Raw genomic sequence first — 20,852 nt, 5'->3', positions numbered from 1 at the left:
TTGTTTTGCTGTATTCCAAACTGTTGGCAGCCCAGCTGACGGCTTTATCCACAGACAGCTCTTCCAGCAAGCGGAAAGAACGGCGGACTGCTTCTTCCTCTCCGCCCATAGGTCGCCCGTCCCGGCCGCCAAATGTACATCAACGTGAATGGCAGGGTGAGTGCCACCGGCACTCAAAGTCCGTAAATATATGTAGATATTTAACTGTAAATATTCACAGAGAGGTTCCGCTGTGCTGGTTGGTTTTGTATTGGAATACGGGACAAAGTAAAATAGGACTAGGTTAAGGGAACAGAGGGCAATCAGCGTATACCAGTTTAGTAGATTATCCATTCATGAAGTAGTGGACAGATTAATATAGTCTAGCAGGAACTCGCCATAAGTAAGAGATGACAATAATTTTGTGAAGTAAATCAACTGTGGCTTAATCAGATTCGGGGCTGGTGTTTTTTTTTGGTATTCCCTTTGCAGCAATTTCGGCGGGAGTACTCCCGATTGGTTATGGTATTTCAATATTGTGCTTATACGAAAAAATAAGTTGTTCATCACGAAAAAACGACGAATCTTTGTTTAGTAGTTTCTATAAATTAATATGAAGCGGGGCGAAGATGTGTTGCATCTTTAACTTCATTTACGAAAAGCCATTTCGTGACCATTTCTTTTCGCAGAGCCAATGTGAATGAATGTCCGTTTTGTTAGCAATTGTGGAACTGCAGTTGCGCCGAGATATTTTTTACGACGACGACGACGACTGATAACGCCGCGACTGCAGTTCACTCATTAACGTATTTCTCTCTCATCAGTGCTGTACTCTGTATCGTGTATACCCGCGTTAGCAGAAGCAGAAGACTTAGTAGGTCATCGCAGTGGATTATATCCGAACGATTTCGAGAAATTCCACGCGCTCAGATTGCAAGGAAGTAATGACAAATAGTCTTTGAAAAACTATGGCGGCTCTCATCTACTAACGATATAATAGAACTACAAAGTGTTTGGGACAGTAAGCAACCTTATGAAAGATTAATTGAGATTCAAAGAAACTCCGCAACACCATGGTTGTTTATTTCTGTAAGGAGAGAAATTATGGGCAAAATAGTGCTGAGAGTACGTAAAAATTAGGTTGAAGGAGCTGGCTTTATTTTCAAGTAGATACTGCCGTCCTAGAAAAAAAAAGAGTCTTTCCTTTTTTGTTTATTCTGAGATGCATCCTATTATCTAAATATGCCTTTGCAGAAGGAAACGCCACAAAAAGTCACACAGAAAGTTACCCGCGTAACCGGTAAGCTCAGATAAGTTATACACATACGTGCACGGGGAGGTCTGCACAACTTTACGAGCATCCCATACTTCTATCTAGAAATTATTCACAATGCTCATGATAAGTTTTCAGATGTAAGTCTAAGAAAGATGGCCACTATTTTTCTGACATTATTGCTATCTACGGGCAGATCCATGTAAAGAAAAGGAGCCTCCGAAATTTCGTGCTCTTTTCCGCAGCATTCGTGATATCAAACCAGCGATGACTCATCTGATTCATGACGCCAAAAAATGTGTTTTCGATCATGGTATGGATTAGTCAGTCGAATTTAACGAAGAAGAACAGGAATGACCTCAAGTATATGCAAACATTTTATATAATGCAAGATTTGGAAAGAACTAATCATAAGTTCATTATCGTCACGTCTGCTGTTAATGAAGACTGTGAAACCAACATCTACTAATAGCGAACGGGCAACTGCTCTTCGGAATGATGTAACAGGTATATTATTGTTTATTTACTACTCATTGTTGGTTCAATTGGTTACAGTAAGTCAAACTTTTGGAGAAATACTAAAAATTATATTATTAAACCGAAAAAATTGATATTTACTATATCATCAACTATGGCGGAGTTCGACTTCTGAGTGACACAGCAAAGCACTACATAGAGCGAACTTGGGTGGTGCTATATACGATAAAGGTTCTTGGTACAATCTAATGATTTCATTTTTCAGATAAAAAGAGGTACTTTTAGATCACCTGATAAAAGGATTTCTTGTCGAAACGCGCTCTCTGTGACCTGTCTCGGTAAAATGCCCTAAAATGTTTAACTTTTGCGGAACAATTCAAACAAGTTCTTTTTTTTTCTTTTAAATGTACTGCCTCATATAAATAATTCTGCTAGAAAATATCAAGGACCCTTAACAAGCCGTACTGGATAAATGGAGGTGGTTTTCAATCCAATCTATATTTATTTTTTGTGACTGAAGAGAAGTTGAAAAATTATAGACGGGAAAATTATAGACGGGAGTTCAGCAAGACACTTTCCGAAGTCCAGGTATGTATTAGATACTTAATTACTATTTGACATGCTATTATTTTTGGTAAGCCTTGATTTGGTATAAATGTATACTTTCTTTATATTTATCGCTTATCTATTATCCTTTCTGTATTTCGAGCTTTCATCGCTGGACATTTCATCAGACGGATGGCTCCCAGCACGAAATGAAGTCTGCCTATGGCCGGCGTCGAACCTAGATCTGTCGTGTAGTATTCGAATTCTAACCTCAGTATAGTAAACAACTGCATATTCTAATATAATGACCGGTCACTTATACTGTTTTCCAGTCTAGAAAAACAAAGAGTCATTCAACTTGCCATGGAGGTTGAAATTACACGGCACAGCTAACATAACTTAATAAAACCACTACATGTTAACATAATAGCAGTGCATTTCAACGTTATCGTACACTTAGGTTAGCGATGTGCGAACGTTTTTGTGAGAAGTCTATGAAGAGCTGACGCCGCAATTTACTTTTTTGGAAACAACGAAAATTAGAAAGAAAGGTACCATGTGAAAATATTAGTAAATTAAACATAGTAAAAGGTTTTTCTAGAGATTTAGCAAACGGCCAATAGTGAATTTACCGGTAGAAGTTTTTACCCGGACTTGGTCTATTTTTCCAGGTGCCTCGATAACTGTTTGTGATAGCCAAAAAGTATGCAGGTTGGCATACAAGTTACATGTTTTAAAGCCAAAAAAGTTGTTTAATCGGTTATATAAGCTGGTTACTGTCTATTTTCGGCAAGGCATCAATGCTCTGACGCAGCCAAGCCGTCCGTATGGCATGCTGATATTTGATGTTGTTACTGCATCATTGCTATAATTTTTTTTTCTCAAGTTACCCATTTCTTACGGATGCAACAACAATTGAAATTCAGATTACGTAGAGTTAATTAGCACCCCGTGGTCGAGTTGAAAGTACGCAGGAAAGCTCCACAATAATGCGTTCATCACGGCTTAGTTGTGTAAGTGACCTGATGTCTCATCGGAAGCGAATGCAGCAACTAGACCACAGAAGGTGATGATTCGATTTTGACAGACCTACCTGTATGGACGTATGTACACATTTTGGCTAATAGGAGCAGTTTTCAGGACAGTCGGCAAAGTAGACGAAGTCCATGGTAAAAATTGCTCTTCGCCATTTTTGTCAAACCTCGGAAGTTAACCTTACTTCTGTAACCTTACATAATTAATATACAATAACCTAATCAGTTTTTCCTCAACTATGAATTTACTAACTACGGTGAATTTTCATTTTAAGAGTGCTTACAGAAGAAAGGCACGGCTGCACCTCAGCTCTTTGAGACTAGGCCTATCCGGTTGTAGAAGTCTAGTCAATGGCTGGTGCTTATCAAAATCAACAAATTTAGCTTGAACGAATGTTTTTAGGTCTAATTGAGGTCCGCAGAAGGGCTAGTGCATATGAAATATTATGTAGATTCTGATTCCAAAGTCTCCTTGGCAAAGCATAATCATGTTGGCATGTTCTATTTGAGCGGGACCCTTTCGGCTACAATACAGTCAGTTCAATTCCTTTTCTATGGAAATTTTTCCAACTAAACAGAATTTGTTGCACGAAAAGGTACAGTCGTTTCACAGTCTGATTGCGAAACTGAACTACTGACAAATGCTTCATATAAATTTATCAGGGAATTACTACTTTGTCCTAGCAATGACTGGTTCAATGTGTACTCAATCAATAATGGCAGTTGTTATGCGCACTAGACCCAACAACGTGGCAGCTATCAGTTATCTACACCGAAAACGTCTTAACCCAGAGCCATGCCGGGTGGACCATAGACACACCTCTCTGCACACTGCTAGTTCCCGACAAGATTACGTACCTATTCTGGTATCGTTTAGTCGTTACGACAGCTTTCTAGTGAAAACAGTTTCTACGTTGAAATACCATCTATTTTATGCAACTTTAACTCACGAATATATATATATACACATCCGCAATGTCAAGTCATATATATATTAATATCCGTGTATTATTATATTATGATAAGATTTCATCTTAGGTATATACATACTTTTAAGTATACAGACTCCAACACAATGTGATCCCATTGTTATTTGTTCGTCTCTGTTCAGCCTTAATCGGCCTTTTCGACGTCACCTTATTTTCCGATTCGCATCTCATCTAAATGGCACATTTTACATTGTGGTTTGTAAGTCTTGCAGCGTTGTTTTGCGAGCCCTCCCCACGCGTCACTTTTTTTTACGCAGTGCATCCCTCCTGTTTGCTTTCTTTGCCGCTATGCCATTAACAATAATTATTCCCGATAATAGTACAATATATATATATATATATATATATATATATATATATACTAAAAGTGATAATATCCTTGGTACTAACATAATTATCGTTATCGCTCAGTTTCGAGTGTCACTCGACCTTTTCAATGTTGCTCATAACTACATTGCGAGCCATCTTGAATATTTATCAATTACTACATGTAGAATAATTACTATTACCATAATTATTATGCTCCATGTCCTGTTATCATGATCGTTAAAATTAGCCCTAGTCAAAGACTTAGTTATTGTCAAAATTGCGTTGTCGAGCTTGATAGGAACCATCTGGATGACACTAAAATGCCTAAATAGGTTATCGCGCTCGCGTGCATCTTGTGAATTTGCTACTGCATGAGTATGTGCAGGCTTCGGGCCTGTCATACATTACTGAACTCAGATTTAATGTAAACACACGAACGGACTAATTTTTCTGCTGGAAAACTCCGCAATTGATGTCCATTGTCATCGCAGACAAGATAAGCCTTGCCGACCGCAACTTTTGTTGCTCTTCATCAATTACGTATTTGCTTCGTCCACCTTCCGTCAACGGACGATTGGAAGACGCGTTGATGTCTGTTCTGAAACATCTTTTTGCAAAGGTCCTTGTCATCAGCCGTACTGAGGAAATATATAGTTAGAGCTGCGTATACATATATATATATAAAGAATCACACTAACAACATATTCGTTCATGTAGTGCCAATTCAACAATCGTACATCGAGGTGACCACTGTAAGTACAAACACAATGGCAGGTAATAACATATGATTAGTAAGTGTAACCCCAGATACAAGAATTATTATGAGAAATTACATAAAGCTCCAGGCCTATTGAAGTAGAATATTCATAGTGTAAAATACGATCATATGTTTCTATGTCGGTACCATTTGTTTGGCCATCCTTCAGATAAACAAAAGACTAGCGCCGTATCGTGCAGAGTTTGAATAACACTGAACAAGACCACGCACGTGAGGTCTCATTATTAGTTATTCTGTTTTAGAGACCGAATAATGGTAAATTATACAGATAATCATCATAGGCCAGATGATTTTTTCAATAGAGTCGCGTTCCTTCTCTTTCGTGTACTATAATTTACCATATGGAACAGCATTAAGACTACAGATTGGGGCTGCCCCCTGACTAACAGAGATTCGAATTCTGTGTTGTGCTAGTTAAGCCCGACACTCTTCTTAGTAAGCTTTTCCCTTTCTAAACAGCTATAATACTGTTCCCAGTATGATCCATCTATGCCTGCCTCTGGGCTGCTACCTTCATGCCACTATTTCGTCAATGTTATTATATCGTTGAATGTATCTATATTCGAATGTATGTAAAAGTTCAGTCTAATAATTACATTAAGAGAAACTAATGTTACTGTGCTATTTTGTCACGAACTCCTCACCGAGCTGACATTTTTGGTTAGTTAAATAATATCTAACTATGCATGGTTGATCATCATTTTAGGTTATATCATTATGAATAGATGACCACTTACAATTGGCTTGAACTTCGTGTGAAATAAGCCCTGATATATATATATATATATATATATATATATATATAAGAGTTTTCAAGCAATTTATAGTTCTTGTTGGGCATAGCATTGTTGCCTAGGGAAAGGAGGACTCAGCTTCAACCTCATTCCGTAGGACAAACGACATAAACTGAGATATCATCCATGAAAAGTAGTAGATGTATGCTACTTATTTTTGATTTTTGGTGGCATGATGAGGTGCACAGAATAATCAACAAGAATAACCAACAACTATACCTACATCAGCAGCATCGTTAGGTAAGTGCTCCCCAGTTATAGCAGGTCAGAAACGATTCTGCGTAAAGGGTGCCAATGTGTACAGAGTGTTAATAAATTAAGTTGTGACGAATTTTCGACTCCGAGTAGGTAGCCTTCGTATCTCTTCGTTGTCCGACACTCTAGGAGCGGAACCGTGAGCCGGTTCGTGTGTTAAGCCTACTACCTGGTGCATTTTTGGTCGGACGTCGAAATTGAATACAGTGCTATTATAATTACTTATATACTAATCTGACTAAGTATTCTTCTCTTTCGAGGACTGTCAGATGTTTAGGTTACAAATGATAGAATGAAGGGTCCGCGATAAAACACTTCGGGTCCGTTCAGGTCATGAAGCTGAGCTTGAAGCCGGACCGGGAGAATCTTCGCGAAAGTTGCGTTTTCTGGATACTCGAAGAAAAGAAATACAGACAAAAGGGCGACAGGAAAGCAACAAAGGAAAACGATTAGGTGATGTATGAGATTGATCAACGATTTGCAGTGCTATCAATAGGAGATAAGATTTCTCCCGTTCTCATACAAAAATCATAGGACATGACAATTTAGCTACGTCGTCGTCATCATCATCATATCATTGAGCGAATAAATTGCGCATGCAATTCATTTGTACAAAGTCACCTGTTGTTTTGAAGCTGTAGGCTGGACACCACTTCCTTTTCCAGTTGTCGGTCATGAAAGATGCTTAGCGAGCAGCCATGCTGTGTGCCGTATTTGGCCAAGTAAATTTCTCGGAAACGTTGCCAGAACGTAAGATTGTCTGTAACGGCCTGCAAACTCTGGTGGGTGCCTTCATCGTTAGGGAAAAGTTGCGCTAGCAGATGGAACGTTGGCCGTACTACACCATCGATAAACTGGATCTGCAATTCCGGAATGAACGCTTTCTCCCGATCCATCATCTTGTCCGGAGCAATTCCCATCGACTTTTCAAGATCACCTGCTCATCGTAAAGCCCCATTACGAATTTTGAGCTTGCAAAAATCTTTACATCTATTGGAATTGTATACACTATGGGATAATGTAACGAAATTTTTCAGGGGATGAAGGCTAAAATAGCCGATTATCAATCAATATGTTTGCCGGAGACGGATCTATTTGTGGTATACACACACACCTTGCGAGAAGAACTCCTTATAGATCAGTTCTGCGACTTGTTTTGTGGCTTTCCAATCTTTCGTCTGGTCGGAAAGATCGCAAGATGTAACCAGTAAAGACATCAATAGCTGATGGTGCTCCACGTCATCTTTTTTGAATGAGGTCACCATTTCGTTGAGCTTCGGCATGATCTTGAAGTGGTGACTTAGGTCTGTGGCAAGAATGATCTCACGCATGTTGTCCAGTATCTGAAACAGCATGCGAGTGAAACATGCGTGTCGAATCGAATTATATACATTCTGACATAATCCCTAAGCGGTCTTGCAAGATAACTCAATCAATTTTGTCATTATAAGGTAGACGTGTAAACGTTACTGACACCCGCCACACTGACCTTTGTGTATTCATGGCAATCGAGATTCTCGAAGATATTGCAGCCGTCAGTGTTGAGGATGGCCATAGCTTGCGCGAAATGGTGCCGCTCCATCACGGAGCCCTCAGAGGAATATAACGATGCCAAAATGCTTTTTGAGTTTACTTGGAACGTGTTCGTCGTCCCTCGATGATCGAGGTCGTGACATAGACAAGCAACAAACAACGAAAGTGCCTCGATATCGCTGTAAAGGCCACAAACACATCCAGTTAGTAAATGTAAAATTTAGGGTTCAACGAAATTGCAGATTATTATATACGAGGAAATTACTGAAAAATGCCTATTGTCTAGGAACATTTCGCCATTATACCATGGTACATCGTCATCAATAAAACACCTGGGCATCAATCGTAACTGTGGTTTGAAGGGATTAATCTGAATACGATACACACGTGAGATACCCTTTTGTCACGAGGTTTAGATTCTTGATAAGTAGATAGCTATAATGAGCTACAGCAAATGCATGGGTCCAGTTGTGATACGGAGGATCCCGATAACCCTTCCGGACCATAAGGACAAAGCGTGCCAGCGTTGTTCGTGAAACTCTCCATCGTTGAATGAAACTTAAATCCTCAAACATTGTAACAACAGCCTGTGAAGGCCAAAGCAAAAACAAACAAGCTGATTGTTACGTAGTTATAATATATCGATTACTTTCTTATAATCTGGTATGTGCTCACAAACTGTAATATGTAGGTTTGGAGGTTGACCGGATAAACAGTGCATATAGTTAGCAGTTAAAACTTACAAGAGGTGTATCCCTGTCGGGAATTGCTCTTGGAATACCCTGGAAGGTCTCAAAAGCCGGGTGAAATTTCTCGCGTGGTGTTGGAACAGGTCCTTGGCCGATTAAGGTCACTAATTGGTGTACTTCTTCATCCGGGACGAGGATGTGATACATCATCAACTCATTGGATAGGCGTGATCGATGCTGTGCATCACGAACCTGTAAACGAAAAAAATAATACATTTATGAATAATTCAATTATCCGCATACAAAGCTGTATACGTACCAGACACTGGTTTCGGTATCCACACATACTTAGCTAATGTTGAATTTCCGCAAACGATAGTCATAAAACGATTTTATAGTACAATTCGATAAGCCTACTCGGTAGGAGCGGCGTTTCATCAAACGACCTATTTCTATCAAAGACGAAGAATAATGTATCAATGGCAGGTAATCGGAACAAGTGTTCGATTTAACACTGCATTATGGCATGTACATTTTTGTCGAGCGATCGTGTACATTTTTCACTAAACAATAGTATAGTAATCGCAGAGAAGAAACAATGTGTATATATTCGGTTTTTCTCTCAGAATGCCTCTGTATATTGCAACGTTTTGAGAAAAAAATGTTTCGCCAGCAAACCTGCTTATGTTTATTCTTAAAGTTTTTTAAGAATTTCTTTATTCTTAAGAGTTTTTTGTCGCCAGGCAGGACCCAGAAATGGTTCAGCAACGTGACTCAGCAACTTTGGGGGTTTGCCGTAACCAGTCTACAGTGATATTCATATTGCTTCGCACGATTATTTTTTCCAGTTTAAAAACGAAACCGCGTCCTGAACAGCTATTCCATGCGGAAAAAGCAGTCTGAAAGAGCACATGCCAAAAGAGCAGACACCCTTGCTTTTATACTAGCACTTCGATTTATTTACCAGCAAAAGGCAAATATTCCCCTTTTGGTATACAACACAAAAGGAGGATTACCTAGAAGGCGAAACGATGAACGAACAACAATTATAACATTTTAGCAATACTAGTCTCGGGAGGTTGGCAACATGTCAGTCGAGCTACGACTTCCCGTTGAGGAGTGTGCTCTGTGCTGCGGGAACCAGCGGCTAATGATACAGATAATCTCCGAAACTTATGTGGGGTGTTTATTGCGTATGTAGCCTACGAACGTCCTACATCATACAATGTAATATCAATTCCTTATTATTTATATTTCGCCATGAAGAGGTGAAACTACCATTAGCAAATCTGAATCGATATCTCTTTCTTGCATGGCTACAATAATTACGGTTGTCACGTAATGCAGGCACGCGATTCGATTATAAACAGGATTTTTTTTTTCCACGCCAGCCGCGTCTTTCGCAGTTGCCAGTTTAACAGCCATGCCCTAAGCCAATCTCAATACACGGCTTGTGCTCGAAAATTAATACCGTAGTGGATACGATGGGAAGGTGCACATTGCTATATACGACTAGCACGTCGCAAGTGTTTCAACAACGTCGAACGTTACGTCCACACCAAGCTGAACAACATCTGGATGAAATTTTTCGCTTTTCCTTAGTAGGCTTATTAATTTTTCCTAGACTTTCGAACGAACAAGAGTAGAACTGCTCGGGAGGAGGATTCCGCCGAAAAAGGGTCTTACTGAAGGAAATCGAGATGGGTCTCCTAGAAGTAAAGACTTCTGCTGCAGCGGCTGTGAGCGAGCCGCAATACTCGTTTGAAGACTATTTTGTCGGAAGAAGTGGAAAAGAGACACTGAAACAGAGCAAATAAAAGCAAAAAAGGACCAGTTTGCGCTATTAGGTGAACAGCGTAGACGGAACGGGTAGGTTTGGAACCATCAGCTGCTAAGACCCGAAAAAACAAAATGATGGAAAGATAGAAGCAAGAACAGCAGCAACAGGACCAGGAGATGGCGTCGATTCCAACAATAACAACAGAAACACTAATGCCATGTCAATATTAGACCAGGTACTGATTGACCGGACCGCCTTTTTTTCGCTTATCGTACCTTTTTCCACATGAGCGAATGCATTATGGAGATGCCACAGTAGATCGAGAATGCTTTCGCCATTTCTTCATCGAAGAACGAAAAGCACTTGCCGTTTACCTGAAAACACAAGAGAAATAACAGTAATCTTAAAGGTAATCTAAGGCTAAGGTGCAGTATGGAAATGCATTACTGCACATGTTTTCTCGCGTATCTGACCATATTGTGAGTAAATTGTCCTGGCTTTGTGATCGCGCAACCTGTTTACCCTGGATAAAGCGCACGGTATAGGAATATGGTGTTAGTTCGCAGAATGGACCGTACCTGCTGCTAACATTTCACGTGACTGCCCAGTTTCGATACAGCCAACTGCCTTGTTAATCGCAAATCGGCCTATGTCCTTCAAACGAAAACTATCCTTCGTTAATTCAACCCACACAGACTGCGATATGACCTCTATAACTATATGGTCACCTGTTAGCATTGAAACCTTTCGAGGCAGTACCTCGTTGCTTTTTGTTTATCACCTGAGAACACATACATACATCACTGTTCTAGCATCAGTATAGCATGGAAAAATGAGTGTCTCAATGAAAGTGCTCTCGGCGCTGATCTGATAATCCCTCTCATGCAGTACTATACGATGGTGACAACAAAAGAACTACGATCGTTCGGATCGCTGAATGGTCGGCTTGTCTACCTGGCTCTGCTTGAGTATAGTGGCCGAAGACAAAGTGACTAAAGCTTGTCTTCAGCTAAAACCAAAAATGTCTTGAAATACTGAGTTAATTGAACTGGCTTTGCACCAAAGGTCTGCTAGCCAACATAGGCACCCTCACCCCAACCTCGTTGTACCTCCCTTCCTTTACCGTACGCCGGATGGACGGAACGGGTATCACGGTTTTTATTGCAGTTGATAACTGATAGTGATGTGACTGCAGCAAAAAGATGCCTGGCGAAGCAATGCAGAGTTCTTTACGTGGCACAGTGATGCAGCTACAGGCGAACGGCGGCTATTGAATTCAATTACCCCTGGTGCCCGTAATAACCGAATTGCAAACGAATGGATAGGAAGCGATCAGGATAATGTATGAATAATAATTAAAAATAATTTTTCTACGAGGATGAATTCGGCGATATTGCTGCACGTCTAAACGCATGCGATGAAGTCGTTTCCAGTAGCCATTACGTAGAGAAGAGGCAAGATGACTGACAAACGGCACCGGCTTCAAAAACGAGGACAGCAGCGGAACCATAGATCGGTTCTTTACGAAAATTAAACAGCCTATGAATAGTCAGCGACGATCAGCAAAATTTCGTCCGGTTCACAAGGCCGCCATCCATCAAGGAAAAGATGAATAATTTCAGTGCACTAGTTTAGGCTACAATAGCATATCAACGATCTGACTCCGCTTACTTCTACACCGTGTGTGTACTGTTATTGATTTAAGAGGTAGTTATAGTGATCAAAATTATCTATACCTATGTTGAATTCAGTCGATTTTAACCTTTTTTCAAATTAAACTTATTTCTCCGCTTTTTCTTGCATGTCCTTAATGCGTAGTGCTTGATATGATAATTATAAACGAGATATGATATGTTTAAAATCACTAACTTGTTAAAAAAAATCGAGATTTCAAGGCCGAAGCGCTAGTAAATGTAAGTTCATTGAAGGACGCTACCTGTCCAGGACGTAGCTAAAAGTGTATGATGAAGGCTTTTATGAAGTCCATTTTCAACCTTGGAAGCGCGAAAAAAAAACGATTTTCGACGTTCTTGCTTTTTCAAATAACGCCGCAAGATTATGACGTCACTTGATAGCTACGCTGTTCTAACGCGTATTTGGATTTCAGTATCAGAGCAGTGGAATGACAAAAAGAACGGCTGGAATGGCATTAAAGCAAGGACCGCAATCTTATTCTTGTCAAATCTTACTCTGTGACAGAAACTTTACTACCATTAACTAACCTTAGCCTGATTGCTACGTAATTCTTCATCGTTCCATGACTATTTATATGATCTGGAGAGATTCAATTAATTCAGACAGCTACCATTTATTCGAATTAAACCGATTCTGATATATTTCTCTCTGTCTTTACCGCCGTTTTAGGACATACTGCTACGCAACCTGGGACGTCTCATTCGTCTGGTAACTATTGTTTGGCTATGGTTTTCTATACGCGATCTGCCAACAGCGCCGCCAGCTGCTACATGTCAAGGGGAAACAGAGGCCGCAATAGCGATCATCGTATGAATGGGAACTCAGCCGATGTGATTTGCGTGGCATGATCAGTCTACTTCCATGACGACTTTTGTTTCAAACAGCAAAAGTGACAATTACGCTCATTGACTCAAAAGCGATATCGCGACGTAAAGACGTCTATTCATTGAGAAAATGACGCTTACGTCATCGACTGCCAAACAGTATTCTCAATCACCACCCACTGTTGCTGAATGGAGCGAGTTCCGGAGATCATTAAGCTGACAACGAAAGCGTACGAGAAACAGCTTCGCTTACGCTATTATATCAATGGTAGTTGTCAATTTGTTCTGTTTCTTTATTTGGCGGGGCAATGACTTCCTGGGCGGCTCTTAAAAATGACAGTGCCTTTCGACTATTATAGATTTGATTAGGCATTTTTTATATAATTGCCGCAGAGCATTAAGTAGCTTACTTTTTTTTTCGATATCTACAGCATTTCTCTACTGTTTAATCTAATCGGCAATAGGAGATTTTATAGGAAAGGGCAATAATAGTAATAATAATTATAACGTCTATGTAGGTCGTGCACAGAGACTTGTCATTAAATACTTTAAATCTATTAATGTTACCGCTTGGAATAACGATAATCTCAAGCAGCCTCTGTTTTTCATGAATTTTACAGCCTTTCTAAACCCTGTCCGCTAACGGGAAATTATGAGTTTCTCTTTTTGCTCAGAATATTGGAAAGCTTTTCAACTCCAAAGGTCAGATAATTATGCTATTAATTCTGCTTTTTCCGGGATGCTTTTCGTCCATCTGTTCTCATGACTTTTGAGAGTAGTTATTTGATAATTTTTCCTAGAAATGTTCCACATTTACAAGCTCTGTAATTCAATTATGGAGCGATAGAAAACATTTGATTGGTGCTTTCAGTTCTATTGGTTTTAATAGGCTACCGCTACGTTGCATAGTATCATCACCTTGACGTTAAACGTTTTTTTACATTGTCTACGATCTGCACGCTGCGATATGGCCCAGCGTTTCATACACCTGCGTCTATTATCGTTAGTCCAATTTAATTATCATAGATTATTGCAGATATGGCAATTTAGATCATCTCGACAATTAAGTCGGTATTGTGCAATATTATCTTACGATAACAGGCTGGCTAAATAGATAACAAATTAATGAGAACAGAATACTTATTAGCTCCATAAATCTAGGCCTAAATTTCTATCAGCACAGAGAGTCATAAATAGCTGCTGTAAAACGAATAGTTTAACACTCTCTCATTTTATCTCTCACTTCTGTGTTTTGCTGGTTGTTGTCGTTATCGCCACTTCAAACGTTTACGCTGTATAATGACACGTACACGTAGTAACTTCCAGCCTGCTCAGTGTTAAATCGCCAGTTACACATGTCGTTGAAGTTTGTTAAGTATTTGTCTCGTTTCCCGAGAAGGGAATAGTAATTACCTTGTTGCAGAGTTCGGCAACCCCGATCACCTCCTGGTCATCTTTGATAGGGAAACATAGGATATTTCGTGTCTTAAAGCCCGTTACCTCGTCCATCCTTCTGTAAAAGAGCGGATGGTTGTACGCGTCACGAATATTTAGTACTTCGCCGGTTGTCGCCACGTGACCAGCAATACCTAAATGGACAGAAAACGAATTAATCGCACACGTACCTATTAATATTCCAGTGTATGGGATTCGTTAATGCAAACAAACAGTCTTTACTAAAGGATCACAGATTTGGTCGCAGGTGCGCCGTCCCAAAGGCAGGTGACGCAGCTTGTCATCTTACCAATATACTGCAATACAGTTGACACGTCAATGGGTGGCTAAGAAGAAGTGCTCTGTTTAACCTCAGTCACTAACGTATTGTATATAGCCATCTTTAACCTAGAATTGTGATAACATTACAGAAAGAATTTGCCATTTTGTTGTTCGCCCTTAGCTAAGCTATCAAATTCTCGAAAATGCGGTGATGGCCCAGTAAAACAAGTAGATGGTTGGATCGAAAATATAACAGCAGAAAAAATATATCGACGTATGGCAGTACAAGGTATAGAATTAATTACATCATGAAAGAACCGTGGTACAAATATATAGGCCCCTTTTAGGAGGTAACGAAAACCTGCGAAACGTTTTTTCGTTGAGACCTAAAAACTGTCGTGACAGCTTCCGGGTGCCTTCACGTCACCATCGGAAAAAAGAGGTCAATCGAGATTTAACGACAGAGTCGGGCTTCCGATTCAGGACTGAGGACAAAGTAGAGCTTCATTAGTATCGGCCTTACGAGTAGCAGTATGCCAGGTACATTACGAATTCAAAAGCGTGCTTTTTGTTCAAGCCAACGATTTCATTATTTCTATGTGTAGACATAAATAACGAACAAAAATGTGTTGGAAAATGTAAACAACGCATAAAAATAATTTTTCTTTTTATTGAAAATTTATAAGGACGAGTGGGAACCAGCATATTATCAGGCAAATTAGTTTATGCATTTCAACGGTGTCGTTTTCAAAGCGCTTTTGAATAGCTCACATATTTTCCTTACCAACGTGCGGAATACCCACAATGATATTGTGTTTACTGAAAAATTAATGGAATTTATAGGAATAAACGAAAACATACGGGTACTAACGGGACTGGCTGAAGCAAAAATCGACATTTTTACGAGAATCTCAATTCTTTCCAGCTAAATGCCCGACCCTCAGCAAACGACAACGAGAAAGTACACGGGCCAAATCTAAGAAAGATGTTGGGCGAAACAGTCTATGTAAGCAGTTCCTTTCATCCAACGTCGATTAAGTGGCTGATCGTTTTGGTAGAACAACCGTATTAAAACTGGTCTAAACCGATGGCACAACCATATGATACGAGAATAGGGAAACGAATCAAATGATAATAATCTGTAATGCATATCTATTACTGCGCTAGAAGGGGTTCCAATTATTGTTGTTATCATAGACGATATTTTGGCCCGCCGGTCTACATCATCAATGCTAAAAACGGCCATTTAAGAGATCGCCGCTTGCCTGTATGCCTTCAGTAGCTCTGTTTAGGTTGATCGGTTTCTCGGCCTGATGGGCGTTAGCCGTTGTTGGATGCTCTTTTTTTTTGCCTGTCGAGGTCTTTTTTGTTGCTACTACGATGAGATTTACTGAGCTGCGGCGAAGAAGAGTCTGTGTAGCCAGACACCGCGAGGTTAAGGACACAACCCCCACAGTCCAATAGGGGCGGAGTTCAATGCTTGCATAAGCATCATTATGCGATCGTATGGGTTTAACCATGCGCTTAACCAGTCGGTTGAAATCGAGGGGGCGTAGGAGGAACGATGATCCCACGATGATCAGTGGTTAACTGTCAGTGTCGAACTGCCGAGGTTTGACAATATGGACGCTAGCATACGATAGGTATTTACACACATGATGCCGGCGACGGCCATCTACGTATGTATAGATAAAAGACTTTGCCATACCGCTGCATTTCCTTTATTTCGACCGTGATGACAGCAACGCATAGGTATTGCCGGCGTACGAGCCGGTGTCTCATATCTATAACATAACAGCTACTTATTTCACACGCCTTTACCGTGTTATTTCATAATAGTAATACGAAAAGTTACCTGCATGATAAGCCGTAAAGGCTCAGAGTAGGCGAATTGTTTATGCTGTTTCTTAGGAGGGAGTACTTTTTGATGCATTGCGAATTTACCTTGATTGGCTGGTATCCGAACTTCTGTACAAGTTTCCTGACCATCTTCGGCGAGGTGTCCATCGAAAACTTTAGCTACCAGCTCACGTTGTTCCTTGTCTAACAAAAACAGTGAACATCTCTCAGCGCGCGTCAGCTCCCGTGCATCAGTCATAATTTCTCGTAGCAGAAGGGTCACATCGTCTAAAATTAGAGCAAAGAATGAATATTTTTACACATCGCCGTCCGGTGATCTTGGCCAAACAAAATACCACCTGCGCATTTTCTGCCTTAACCACATTTTATGACACCATATGGCTATTGTTTGATATTGATAATTATGATTTAGAATGTGAAAATTTGGCAAGTTTCCTGCCACACGAGTTGTTAGTTAGCCTACTCAGCTTTCTTCCGCAAAATTTACTTGGTCTTCGCGCTGTTAATTAAATTATAGAAGTTATGACCTTCGAATCGAATGAGAACAGCGTAACGGTCGAATATATTTAGAGATACATTAATGTTACCGAAGTATTCTAGTAGAAAGCTTTGTCTTGACAGTTGTTTTCTCGACAGATCTTTTCTTTCAGTTTTTCGTAAGAAATCGAATGCGACAACGCAAAAATGAAGTTTACGAAGTGAGATCAAAGACTTGAATTATGATATCAAGACGTATGAATGACTATGTAGGCCGAGCGGTGATAACTCTTCGACAATAATGTTCATCTTTCTCTTCCGTGGCGTTGTCCCAGTATTCGTCATGGCGTCCTTGTTATATACAGAGGATAGGCCGAGCTGGACCCAGTGTAACGGATACTGGATCCGGCCAGAGCACCGGCCGGTCGTCGGGTCAACGGCTGAGACAGAAGACTTTTTTCGATGGTTCGGCGCCGTCATTTAGTTTTCACTACCGATACTCTCCGACAGCCACGACGCTCTGGCCCTGAGAGTAAAGATAACCGTACCAAGCTGCCAACAACTGCCACTTCTACAATTGAGTTGATCGTGCTTCCGTTGAATCTTCCATAATCGATAATAAATGTGGGATGCGGCCGTTTTCCGTTTCGGGTCTCGTTATTCACGCGTCGTATCCTTCGTCGTTATATCCTTAATAGTAGTAGCGGCGGCAGAAGACGAACAAAGAGAAGTCGTCGAACAGGATAAATATTAGCGTGGAGAAATAACAAGAAAATCATTTCCCAAATCCAGGCGGTGAAATGGCTTCGTTTCTACATAGAAACCGTAAGAAGTATAAAAATGTAAACGTGTCCAGCAAAGAAAAAAGGCGTTTTTGTTCGGAGCGAAAGCCCGTGTGTGTTTTCAAGAGTAAACAACCCATCAATCAGTCACCAGTTTACGAATACTCACATAGCTATTAAATTAGTGAATATTATCGTTCACTTGCTAAGTTCGTAGAATAGACGGCACTGTTATTGCCTATAATAAAGCTACGAATACGTGAAATGACTGCGTTGCAATAAAAATTGGAATAACCCTATTGTTATTACGCGTTTGATGGACGTCAGCAAGACAACCTGTTCTACATCACGGGAAATTTCCCTCCGCGTGACGAACCTCTTTGACCAACGGCAATCATTAGGGAAAAGAAATTTCTCTGTGATGAGCTTCGTTTTTTATGACAGACGTTCCAATAGAATACGAAGCCAGGCCAAACTCCACGTGATAACGGTGTATATGACGTGGATAAGGATGAGTAAACGGTTTCCGACAGAACAAGGCCAAAGTCACCGTTCCTTTTTGTATCATAATCTGTTGCTCTTTTTCCTGCATTTCGAAACGATAACACTAAACGATTACGTACAGTGCACAGTTAATCCTAAATGAACATGTCGATGCTTCTATGTGCTTCCTTTCATTTGCAGTAATGGTGTATATATATATATATATATTTATGACTGTCGAAATACAAAACCATCAATATGCATATATACATATTGATGCTTCTGTATTTATTATATATACATATATATATATATATATATAGTGTATGCGTAAAACATCGGTGAAACGGACTTAAATAAGACAATAGCTTTGGGAGTAATTAGGGCTGGGAAAATGACACCAAAAAATTTTCTATTGGTTCCGAATTCCATAGGGTATCGTTTTTGGAGAATGAGGACTTCCCCTAAATGCGATTTATTATCGGCCACAAACTCAACGATCAACTCAGCTGTTGGGGTGATTTAACCACAGTGTCCAGTAAATGAAGATCCATGATCATTTTTATGGCTTGAAGAAATCTGAGGATGAAATGTTGAAACGGCGTACACGCTTGCTGTATATCATCAGAAACACAAAAACTGCCTGATTATATAGGTCAGCTCTACACATATACAAACACATACACACACACACAATGAAATCATGCCGAAAAACGCAGTGCACTTCCGAATACTTTATGGATACGGGTGCAGTCCGCGAAGCTCATACATTAAGCGCAGCGTACGTCGATGACTGTTTTTTGGATAGGACTGCAGAAACACGATATAATTCCAGCCCGTAACCCAGAGTAATTGTGAGCATTGCAGAGCATTGAGAAGTAAAGACCATCTTCAAGTAATAATACGTTTTCAGATAGATTTCAAAGAAACTTTTGCATTTAAGAGCGTCTGCGCTAGTTTTGCCTTTTGACTGTCTGTGTTTGTGGATCTGAATCTGTGTTTGTGAATGTAGATCTGTGTTTTAATATGAAAAGTATGAAAGTGCCAGCCTCGCCCTGCAAGGCAGGCGGCGTAGTAGTCTAATTAATTAGTATAATAAAGCACGGTACACCTATTAATGAAAAGATTCGGTAACAGGCTCGCTTCTCTTTTACCGAAAAAGAATCGACAATCCATCGTACGTTTTTTTAGCAGACTTAATGTGAATCCTTGGCATCGTTAGTTCTAAGCACTAGAATACAAATGTGAACGAGTGAACGCACCAGCAGCAAATGTATCACATATTTGTATATATATGCGTACATGTACCCGAATATGAGAGATTTACGGTAACTGACTGATATGACAGCGTACGACTTTTCTAGGTTAGATGCGGAAGGAAGGGGTTCCGAGAATATACGCTTCAAATTATAATATGGCGATATCGCTATCGAAACAGTGACTGTTAAATCAATATATCCATTCTACTTTAGTCACTATCGAATTTTCTTCTACTACTACTACCACTACTGTGAAAGCCCGCTTTCTCGCGGTGCCATTTGTTGCTGACCTACGTAACTTGACAGGAGGATAGTGAGACCCGTCCAAGTATCCTAGTCAAATGACCGAAAGCGTGAGTGTTCTTTGAGCTTTTCTTTTGCGTAGCCAGCTGGCGGACAATTTATTCTATTATGTAGCTGCCACCGGCGGGTTCCTGGTTGGTGAAAGACTTACTTACGCTGCTCTGGCCTCACAACGTTGTGGCTAATATTGGATTATCGCGATGGTTTTAATCCTCAATGACAATGATCTTACCCGACTCGATTACTATGTGAAGAATGACATGATACCACCATGCCAATGTAGTAACGTTCAAATTATGAGCGTTCTTGCTATGTCGTTCTATGCCCGATACTACCGCCATTAGCATGAAATGGATAGAGTCTACATTTATGTCTGGTGACGTCTCTTATGCTTTTAATGTACTTAATAAAGCATAGAAATAGAAAGCAAGGAGGACGCGACAACAAAAATAACGCGCAGAGAAAAACAGCAGCTGCGACTAGAAGCTTGTAGGTACTCGTCACCCAGACCCATTTGCGATACGTGTACCCATCGTTTGTGATCATGTAGAAAGCCACGTTATTACCATGCGTGAAAGCAACAAAGAGATAAGACAGGTCAAGCCAAACACATCTAAGGGGCATGACAGAAACACTTTAAGAGATCGTTATCATCAGCGTTTCCAGCGTGCGTCGAATGCCCGCCGTCTTAGAAGCCAGCCTGCGGCGGCCCCCCTGGTGTCGCTGGTGGTGCCCCTCTGACCACTCGGCCCTGTCCCCGGGTGGACGGACGAGAAAGGAACAACTAAGAAACGTGGTGAACCTATATCCGAGCTTGGCGCTTTTGTTGTCTGCCGGCATCCTTTAGCCGTTAACCTATACCGAATACGTGATTGCATGAATAGTCGCGTATCGCCATGACAACGGTCCTACGGACCTTGATGTACGTTTGGATTTCGATTCAGTATAAAAACGACTCGCCCTTTAGCATCAAGCTAATAAAAGAATCGCTTGTTAGCGCGAGCGGATCGCGTCGCC

General features: G+C 40.4%; 1 protein-coding gene and 1 long non-coding RNA gene across 12 annotated transcripts in view; one reads left to right on the top strand and one right to left on the bottom strand.

Moving 5' to 3' along the window:
• The first annotated feature begins 15 nt into the window (after positions 1–15).
• On the top strand, positions 16–2,702 carry LOC147758667 (uncharacterized). Of its 2 annotated transcripts, none has more exons than XR_015318806.1 (3): positions 16–156; positions 1,234–1,279; positions 1,498–2,702. It is a non-coding gene; the product is annotated as an uncharacterized LOC147758667 (long non-coding RNA). The 2 variants fall into 2 exon arrangements; XR_015318805.1 differs by having other exon boundaries at positions 1,449–2,702.
• A 1,513-nt stretch (positions 2,703–4,215) lies between these two features.
• LOC111243239 (cGMP-dependent 3',5'-cyclic phosphodiesterase-like) overlaps positions 4,216–20,852 on the bottom strand; it is a 126,052-nt gene continuing 109,415 nt past the window's right edge. For 8 of the 10 annotated variants that reach the window (XM_022788458.2, XM_022788459.2, XM_022788457.2 and 5 more), the window contains 9 exons: positions 16,616–16,798; positions 14,369–14,544; positions 10,712–10,810; positions 8,711–8,908; positions 8,355–8,554; positions 7,924–8,146; positions 7,549–7,777; positions 7,056–7,371; positions 4,216–6,820 (listed from right to left, as the gene is read on the bottom strand). In XM_022788458.2, the coding sequence (XP_022644193.1) occupies positions 6,766–6,820; positions 7,056–7,371; positions 7,549–7,777; positions 7,924–8,146; positions 8,355–8,554; positions 8,711–8,908; positions 10,712–10,810; positions 14,369–14,544; positions 16,616–16,798 (1,679 nt within the window). In that variant the 3' untranslated portion in view covers positions 4,216–6,765. The remainder of the gene's footprint in view (positions 6,821–7,055; positions 7,372–7,548; positions 7,778–7,923; positions 8,147–8,354; positions 8,555–8,710; positions 8,909–10,711; positions 10,811–14,368; positions 14,545–16,615; positions 16,799–20,852) is intronic. The other 2 variants (XM_086977051.1, XM_022788460.2) reach the window with 2 other exon arrangements.

Source organism: Varroa destructor, unplaced genomic scaffold, assembly GCF_002443255.2.
Source record: "Varroa destructor unplaced genomic scaffold, Vdes_3.0 BEIS01000001.1, whole genome shotgun sequence".
Taxonomy (NCBI): Eukaryota; Metazoa; Arthropoda; class Arachnida; order Mesostigmata; family Varroidae; genus Varroa; species Varroa destructor.
Note: the sequence above shows the minus strand (reverse complement) of the source record. Positions and strands in the feature narration are given on the sequence as shown.